Raw genomic sequence first — 9,407 nt, 5'->3', positions numbered from 1 at the left:
GTCTAAGACACAAGCCCGATAGGCACTATTTACAGAAAGCTCCACGAAGATGCAAAAGTCGCAATTTACGCGTATTTCTATGTGGCTACCAAGATGCTGCTTTTATGAAGAATAGCCAGCTATTAACTTTTACGCGTTTTTTTTAAGACGTTGAAATCAGTAGGATCGCTGTAAACGGTATCCGCAAATTTTGCATCCAGATGGCTTTTCTGTAAAATGTTAATCTGTTAGATCATAATGATTTAATATGGTGTGCTATATCTTTGATTAATTATCTTTCTCCTCCTTGAATTTTTCAGCCTGATTGAGAGACCCCTTTAATAGCACCAAAATGAATTATCTTTTAACCAGTTCAGCTCCCAACAGCCAAATTCCATGTGCCTTTAGTCGCAAACCTTCTCCTATGACTGGCCTTTCTAGCTTGTCCCTCGATCTACTTATACGCTACATCGATAACGTTTTGTCAGCTATCATTAACCAGGTATAACATATTCTCTTCGTTTTCTGCTTTTACTTTCTCCCCTTTCGTTTGTAATGGATTTTAAATTTATGCGGATGCCTACAGGGCTTGGGCTGCAAAATATTTGACAGTGGAACAGAGCTAAGGGATTTAGTGCAACCTGTTGCCGCAGACTTTTCTAAATTGTTTGATGGCATTTCAGAGGGTGCAAAAATGTTCTCGGATCAGGTAATTCCGGTCCTAAGAACCCTGTTTGTCTAGAATCAGGAATAGTACTGTACGGTGATTTCCTTCCAACGTTTTAAATGGTAGATATTTTGGTTTTTTGATGCAGAGATTCTTGAAATCTCAGCTTTCTACCGATGCACATTCAGTGGCGGTAGATGTATTGAAGGGATTGGGGAGTACACATTGGGTTGCAGTGGGGCTTTTAGCGATAGCTAATGTATTAGAAAGATTCGACAACATTTCTGCAAATGATAGAGAATGCATTGACCTTCTTAAAGCTATGCTTAAGCTTGGTAAGTACTTGAAACAAGTGAAAGATATCTATGCTGATTTGCACAAAGAGATTTTAGAGGATATGAGCGAAGCTGCTAAATTGATAGTTTCTGGTGCGATTCTGTGTTGTTCTTTTATCACATCAAATAAATTATCCAAGTAAGTTGTTTGTTTCAATGTATTTTTTGACTAAGTTACAGAGCATAGCTCTGTTGCATTGATTTCCTTAATTCGGATTCCTCACAAAAAAATTAAAACAATGAAATATTTTTATATTTTAGTGATATTTGTTTGGTAACTCCAAAGGTTCCTGTTAACTAAGAAGATCCGCGAAGAACTTGTCTATGTTCGGGGTAAAGTAGATTCTATGAAAGCCGATCTGATGCTTCAGATGCAAGTTCTGACCGTGACTACACTTACCTTCTATCATCGGCAGAATAATGTTTCAGGTTGAGATCATCTTTAAAATTTCCATCTTCCCACATTCAAAAACTTGTATAATTAACTGAATATTGACTACCAATATAACCTAGTCATTGATATGGCATAACTAGGTGGCAACGAGGAGAACAATTGCCCCGAAGTAACAGAACAAGACACCTCCGAGCAATCCAAAGATACAGAGAGTAATATACTAATTCTATTATTAATTTTTTTGATTTGATTTAATTTTATCACTCAGTTTTGAATTTATCTAATCAGGTGTGACCGAGGGGAGATGTGAAACAGAGCTCGAAGCATCAGGGTCAGACACTATTCACTCTGGGGAACAAGATAATTATATTGGGGTAAATGAGCACGAACAGGTCGAAATGCCACTGCGTAGCTCTCTTGGGCTGGGTAGATTTCTCAAAACAAAAATTCCAACCATATTTGGACTCCAAAAACGTTCTCCTATCCCTATCCCTTCCCCTGCCCGTCCTCCTTCCCCTTACCCTTATTTACAAATAAAAATGTTGATGAAAGAAATCCAACTATGTCCAATTGATTTCAAACGGGACGAATTGGAGAGGGCAACAAAAGGTTTTACAACAGAGACATGCACAGGTGGTTTTGGGTGTGTTTATAAAGTAAGTTCCTTCTGAAATCATACTGTAAATTATAGTCTAGAAACTACTTAATAATTTGTAACTAGATTTTTCTTCTACTCTTTCAAAGGGAATTCTATCTGATGGAAAACGAGTGGCAATAAAGATTTTGGGCAAAGAAAGCCGTCAAGGAGAAAGAGAGTGGATGAATGAGCTGAGGACTCTAACAAAGCTACGCCATCGAAACATCACGGAATTGGTGGGATATTGCTTTGAAGACGGTATGATGTTAGTGTTCCATTATATCCCACGAAACCTGTCAGACGTCATTTTTGGTGAGCAACCAGTGCAGTTCTTTTTACTTTGTCTATTTTGTTTTGCGATTTGGAGCGTTTATCTTGAATATTTAAATAATTGTGACCATCATATGCAGAAGAAATTGAGATGATTATTGACTGGCCAACAAGACTGAAGATTATATTGGACATAGTAAGGGGACTCGCATATCTTCACGAGGGTGCAGAAGCGTGTATACTGCACAATGACATTAAACCCAATAACATTCTTTTGGATGAGAATTTCAATGCCAAGATTTGTGATTTTGGCCTTGCTAGAATACTGCAACCAGATTGCGCCCCATCTGTGAACAAAGAGCTTTCTACAAATTACGGGATCTTCCTCAAGGACGCAACTGAATCTGATATCACCACATATAGGACTGTGGCTGGAACACCGTAAAATCGTCTTATCCTTTAAACCTTTTTTAGAGTGAAAATGATTAATCTAGGCAGTTGGCAAATTTTGGGAACACAGAGTAAGGTTTTTATGTTGAGCAACCGATTAATGCTTTTATGTTTCCTTGTTTGGCCCTACAGTGGTTACCTAGATCCTGAGTATTTTGCTACCGGTCGTCCAAGTGTGGAATCAGATATTTACAGCTTTGGAGTGACTCTGTTAAATATCGTATCTAGGAAAAGAGCTACGGAACTCACAGATGACCTGTTTCTCACTGAACACGTAAGAATTATAGTTGCATATATAGTCACTAAAATCGTGGCTCGTAGGGGGTTTAGCAAACTAATAGAATGATTTAATTTATGGTTTGGTGTGTTAATGCAGGCGTGGAGGTTATGTGAAGAGGATCGGCTTCATGAGCTAATACACCCTCGATTACTCAACACAGATGGTTTAACTAATATAAGAAGCATATTAAGAACAATAATAACAGCTCTCTGGTGCACTCATAAGGAATCCAAGAGACGCCCATCAGCGTCACGAGTGTTAATAATGCTTTTATCAGAAGAAAAAATTTCACTTCCTACCCGACCACTTGTGCCCTATTTAGATTTCAGTTGTAATCGCGCAACAATGGTGAGTAGTGTGTCTTTGGAATCAGAGTTACGTGAGAGGTCAGAGTTTTCACACAGATATGCCCGGTGTGGAGAGTTGTGAATATTTAAGAGCCAGACACAGAAAAGGTTACCAACATCTTTTTATAAAATTAGAACATCATTTCACTTTGAGTTTTTGTAATTTGGAAATTTTAATAAATTTATTGTTCTATAATCCAGTCTTCTTGAAGCTATGGGAGAAAAGAAAGAAGAGCCAACAATCAAAATTCAATTAAATTAACAAGCAAGCCAATTTATCTTATTAGATCATTGTGAACAATATATTTCTAAAATTAAAATTCTAAAGCTGTAAATGACCGATTTCCTGAATTCCTTTTAATCTTACTGGTGAGAGGTTTGTTTTTCTTCCTGATATCTTTGTGTATGTACAATCAATTTATCTTTGGGCTGCTTCAGAAATATAGCACAGTTCAATCAGTGTAAAAGATCAAACAATCGCCTTCGGTTCTGGTTATGGGGCCGACAGAATGCATCGGCTTCATTGTGTGTTTATAAGATTAATCTATAATTTGACTATTCCAGGAATACATTTTCCAAGTACATTTTGCTATCCAGGAATGATACAGGCTGGAGTAGTTTATTAATAAGCACACAACCCTCAGGAATGTTACAGGTTGCAGTAGTTTTTGTTTGATAATGGAATAGTCCATTGATAAGATCTAATTTGATATCTTTATAATCAATAATTATCAAACCCTCGGAAAAATCAAATGATACAGGTTGCAGTACATCTTGCAGTACATCCCTCAGTTTCATACCATCTTCCAGCCATTTATAACTCTAAAACATATATTAAGGCATTTCATATAATAAAAAGCCAAAATTACCAAGCAAACTATGGTCTGATTGCAATATTAACATTAACAATAATGAAACAATGATGGTCGAGTATTTGGCCATCCCAATCTGAAAGAAATATAGAGGAAATGAGTTCTATTATTTGCTATTCATTCTGTGAAGAGTGAAGAGTACATGTAAATTTCATCACCTTGACTTTCACGTATTTGGTAGATTTAAAACTTGACTTCATTTGTCGTGTTTTAGTGTCAAACTACTTCATTCTCTTGATATTATTTATAAATTATAAAACAAGAATCATTCTTTACTTATAAGACGTGAATCATGATTGTCTCAATGACTTCCATTTTTGTTATGAAATCTTTGAAGGGTTTGCACCGCCGGAGGACTTGGAATTTCTTACTCATAAGTCAGTGACTCTACATGTCAGTTTTTTTGTTTTGGTTTACTGTGAAACCATGAAATAGGGAATAATTTTATCTGTATGTCTCTAATCAAAGTAGTTTGAGATTTGAAATTTAAGGTGAGGTTAAGAATTTTAAGTTTTTTAAGTAGTTGTAGAATTATACAAAAATAGTTCGTGATGTTCTTAAATTTAAGAGTTTGTTATAATTAGTAAGAATATCTAATTGTTTCATCGAAAGATTGATAGAAATAGATATTTATAATATTATGTATTTATGTATATTTAAAATTATTTTATTAATGTTAATATATATTAAGTATTTAAAATAACATGTTTTTTTCATAAAATTATTTTATATATGTATGTTGCACTTCTTGAGTTCAAAATCATCTTTCTTTCATCTAGATATTATTAAAAGATTGATAGAAATAGATATCATAGTCTTGAGCAAACATTATGCATTTATATGTTTTCAAATCATTCCATGTAACATCAATGTAATTAGTTTTCAATATTTTTCTCTTCATATAAAAATATCTTATATCTCTATGTTGTTATTCTCACACAACCACTTTCTCCTCGATTAGATCTTATCAAACTCTACAGTAGAATCATCAAAATGCTATCAATAACTTTCAAAATCTTAAGAAATTATAAAGATATTGAAATATTTCAATTAGAATAGATCTTATCTTTACTAATGTAGTACAATCTTCAAAATGCTATCAATAACTATCAATGTCAATGTTTTTTTTAGCATAACAATTTGTGTTTATTACATTTGTTTCAAAAACTACATTTGGTGCTAGAGTACTAGTAAGATTAGTGAGCACTGGCTCTTGAGAGTTTGTGAGATCATTACAGTTGCAAATAATTTCAAAACTAAATATTAAAGAAGAGCTGAAATTATTGCAAGAGGTCTAGAAGAGGTTAAATAGTTGCATGTATAAAGGAAGATGACAAAAATTAAAAGGGAGACAAGTTTGATTTCAACTGCTAGATGATATAAATGTTGCCAAAAGGAGGTGATGATTCAAGATTGGAATCTTTTGATTGAAGGTCATTTTTCATTGAAAATATTAAATCCATCTTCCAAATCTACAATGCAAAAGTAAACGAGAGGCTAGTGTCATTAGAAAGAAGTCATTGTTGATTGATTAATCTAGTTTATAGAGAATTTTCCAAAGATAAAGCTATTATTTCATCATACATGTTTCCATTACTTTTTGTTTTAGAGCTATGAATACCAAGGAAGATTTCTATTTTTTTTCATGTTCAAATTATCACCATTTGAGGGGATAAACATGCACTCTTAAAAAATTAAGGGTCACAATTTTTTAAGATAATAAGTTGCAAAAGGGAGAGAATAGCAGTAGGTTATTGTTGTTTGAAAAAAAGATCGAGCTACATGGAGAATTGATGGCAACAAATATTAATAGTCATTTTTATTGGAAAAATTGCTCCTCGCAAAATAGTTAGCACATAGGCAACTCAAATGAAATAATATATCTCCCAAAATCATTGGAAAAGTAAAGGATGTATCCAAGGAAAGAAAGCTAATCAATGCGATTTGTTGGCATTTGTGGAGATAGCCAAATAAGTATGATGATTTCATGAAGTGAAGGTAGATTGTGAAGCTACAATTGATTGTAGTATTAGGTAAATTTAGGTAAATTTATTTGACCAACTATTGATTGTTAATGGGAGAGATTAGAAAACAAGTTGAACATGGATTGTAGTATTTAGCTTTATACACATCTTTCTCTATTTTTAGTATTGTAAAGATTGCACATGGATTTAGGCTCTTTCAAATCAATTCTTTCTTTAACAATTCTTGAACTTGTTTGTTTAGTTATGAAGAAGTCATTAGTGGGCTATCTTATTTGGAAAATTTATTTTTGGTATCAAATTCATCTAGTGACTAATATTCCTCATTGGTGGAAAACCTTCATGTACATAATTGATAAGATAAAATCTCTTGGAACTCTTCTAATAAATATAGAACTTTTTCTTGTGATGTGTAAGAAAATTCATCTTAGATTATTATTTTCATTAACCTAGGATCAATTCCTTTTCTCATACAACATTAGAGTTGTTTGAGGGATTGGCTTACAATCCACAAGGAAGAGCCATGATGTCCTAAACTCACACTTTGGTTGATTACATATGATTAGAATTGATTGAGTGTATAAATGTGTGTGTGTGTGTGAGAGAGAGAGAGAGAGAGGATGAAATAGGTTAACTATGGTAAAATGATTGAGTTCAACAATGCATAGTAGTTATAGATTGAGAAATAGAAACAATACGATAAATCTAAAACATAGAATCAAAAAGGAACCTAGATCTAAAATACGGAGTTGACTGTGTAAGATAGAGGCATCGAACACCCTAATCTTGAAGTGACAAGGGTTGTGGAATATGACAAAAATGCAATAAAAAAGGTTTGCACATCTATCTCCCAAAAATCTAGCTTAAACCAGTAGGACAAAGGCATTGAGAATCCTATTTTGAGACTTATGGTTTACCATACCCTCTTCCCAAGCTCCAATTTAAGGATCGGAAGGCCAAAATGTTTTCTGCATATTCAAACCTATTCTAATATACCTTGTTACAAGGTCATTTCTTGAGGCATTTTTTCACAAAGTTCATACCTTGTCTATGCTTCTTAGTTTTGTGTTCAGGTTTTCCTATTGGTGAGAAGAATGAGAGAGGAGGTAGTTGTTATCATTATTGACGCCATTAAGATTTCTTCAATAAATGATTTCTTTGATTTAAGTTTTATTCATAGGTTATACAACTAACCTTGGGATGACAATTACTGTGTTTGCTCGAAGTTCATTGTTCATTGAGTATTATGGATAATTATTATTTTCATCCAAGAATAAATAGCAATATTTAATAATTTCTAATACCAATTATTTAGCAGTGATGGGTTATTGAATGAGTAGCTCCTCTTACCGCTTTGTTTTCTCTACAATCATCCTACAATTGCCTCACCCTTCTCTCGTTCTAGCCTTGTTGTCCCGCATAACTTCTATAAAAGAATCCTTAACGAGCCCTTCTACGAATTCCAACCGTTCGTTCAGGACTACAACTTCCTTAGGCATCGCGACTTCATTTAATACAAAGCTATGGATAAACAACCCAACTTTTATACTAAGGACTTCCCAAATTTGCATCGCCTCTTCCAGTTTTTTTCTCTCCATGTGTCATCTCCCTTTCCTTCTAATTTCAAATGCCCAAAATTTTGTCATGAAAATCTCCCCCAAAGTAGTGCACTCCTTCCCTCTTTCACATTGCTCATCACATATTTATGAAGTCTTCTGTCTCAAACTCTAATCCTGTTGATAACTGATGCTGCTCTAGCATGCAGCTCCATGCAGCTCCAGTTTGTACATGAATCTATCCATTCATCACCATGCATAAGCTATTTTTAGTTTAAATCAGTTTTTGTTTATTCATGCAAATAAAGCATGTACTCCAACATGCATTAATTCTTAGGACTATTTTTAGTTTTGTTTTTTGCATGAGTTTGTTTTTAGTAAATAAAGCATGCTGTGCATGCACTTATTGTATTCTTAATTTAGAGAGTAGCTTGTTTTTTTAGTTTGAGAGCCTTAGTAGCTTTCCATGCAATGTTAGGAATATATTTAGAACTGCAGTTATTATTAATTCTTCTAGGCTGCAAATTCTTTATATATACATCCTCTATGTAATTTTTTAATTAAGCTTCAATAAAGAAATTGGTGTGTGCAATTCCAAAAAAATAGGGCACTTTTTTTTTATTCTGAATTGTGATTTCTTTTTGCAATTTATTCTTTTTATTGTTATTGTTTGCTAATCAGCTGGTTCAGAGAGGATAGGTCAGGTTCAAAATTCTACAGATCCTTCGAGTTCTGTTTCATACCTCTCCTCAATCTCACCTGATTAGATAAATTCAAAACTTCCAAATCATAAAATTAAATCGAATCGACAAAGACTGGTAATCGAATCAGTATCTTTCTATATGTATCTTTTGATTTCTCGGAGGTGTCTTGCTCGGTTACTCCATGGCAACTATTCTCCCCGTTCTCGCCTAAATATGTCGAATCAACAACTTGGTTATATTGTTTAATCAATATTCAATTAATTATAGAAGTTTCTAAATTTGGGAAGATGGGAATTTGTAAGAAGATCGAAACATGGAAGGCAAATGTTTGTCATGGTCAGAACATGCATCAGATCGGCTTTCATAGAATCTATTTTTACCCGAACATAGGCAAGTTCATCGCGGATCTTCTTAGTGAATCGGAACCTTCGGAGTTATGAGACAAATGTCACTTTTTAATCAGTTTGAGGAATCCACGATTAATTAAATAAATAAAACAGAGGTATACTCTGTAACTTCTGAGCAGGAGGGTTCATCAAAGAATATATGGAAACACACAAACTGAATTGTTTAATAACAATTGAAGATGATTACTTTATATAGTAATAATAATATAGAAACGTGCAACAAACTTTAATAATTAATAGATAAAACATCTCAGTTAACTATGATTCATGGCGACTTGATTCTTAAATTTGAACACCATAAAACCTCTTACTGCCAACAGTATTAATAAATTCAATTCCTCAAATTCATTACAGCATAAAAAATTGATTGTCGGGTATACAATTATCTCCAATGCTTATTGTACAACTCTATAGATACAATGCTTCAAACATATTCCCACTTTGGTTTCAAGGATATTCCTAAGCCAAATGTAAGAATCATGTTTGGTTGGAAGTAGAATGCGATTGGGATCAGATTCAATTGAATT

The 9,407-nt window shown here is 33.6% G+C and overlaps 2 protein-coding genes across 2 annotated transcripts; both read left to right on the top strand.

Moving 5' to 3' along the window:
• The first annotated feature begins 251 nt into the window (after nucleotides 1-251).
• Nucleotides 252-1,415, top strand: LOC131056886 (uncharacterized). Its single transcript, XM_057991159.2, has 4 exons — nucleotides 252-481; nucleotides 566-688; nucleotides 795-1,120; nucleotides 1,268-1,415. The coding sequence occupies exons 1-4, from the start codon at nucleotides 332-334 to the stop codon at nucleotides 1,413-1,415; spliced, it is 747 nt and encodes a 248-aa protein (XP_057847142.1). The 5' UTR covers nucleotides 252-331.
• On the top strand, nucleotides 1,231-3,470 carry LOC131056898 (G-type lectin S-receptor-like serine/threonine-protein kinase At4g27290). The gene is made up of 6 exons (XM_057991172.2): nucleotides 1,231-1,410; nucleotides 1,516-2,031; nucleotides 2,120-2,324; nucleotides 2,423-2,723; nucleotides 2,865-3,006; nucleotides 3,109-3,470. Exons 2-6 carry the CDS (start codon nucleotides 1,774-1,776, stop codon nucleotides 3,439-3,441), a joined length of 1,239 nt encoding a protein of 412 aa, XP_057847155.2. The 5' UTR covers nucleotides 1,231-1,410; nucleotides 1,516-1,773; the 3' UTR covers nucleotides 3,442-3,470.
• Nucleotides 3,471-9,407: the final 5,937 nt, after the last annotated feature.

The sequence above is a fragment of the Cryptomeria japonica genome, chromosome 7 (genome assembly GCF_030272615.1).
Source record: "Cryptomeria japonica chromosome 7, Sugi_1.0, whole genome shotgun sequence".
NCBI classification, from domain to species: Eukaryota; Viridiplantae; Streptophyta; class Pinopsida; order Cupressales; family Cupressaceae; genus Cryptomeria; species Cryptomeria japonica.
Note: the sequence above shows the minus strand (reverse complement) of the source record. Positions and strands in the feature narration are given on the sequence as shown.

Coding starts and splice junctions, on each gene's coding strand:
- LOC131056886 (XM_057991159.2), top strand. CDS start 332: ATGAATTATCTTTTAACCAGTTCAGCTCCCAACAGCCAAATTCCATGT. Junction 482..565: donor TGTCAGCTATCATTAACCAG/GTATAACATATT, acceptor GGATGCCTACAG/GGCTTGGGCTGCAAAATATT. Junction 1,121..1,267: donor ACATCAAATAAATTATCCAA/GTAAGTTGTTTG, acceptor GTAACTCCAAAG/GTTCCTGTTAACTAAGAAGA.
- LOC131056898 (XM_057991172.2), top strand. CDS start 1,774: ATGCCACTGCGTAGCTCTCTTGGGCTGGGTAGATTTCTCAAAACAAAA. Junction 2,325..2,422: donor CCTGTCAGACGTCATTTTTG/GTGAGCAACCAG, acceptor CATCATATGCAG/AAGAAATTGAGATGATTATT. Junction 2,724..2,864: donor AGGACTGTGGCTGGAACACC/GTAAAATCGTCT, acceptor TTGGCCCTACAG/TGGTTACCTAGATCCTGAGT.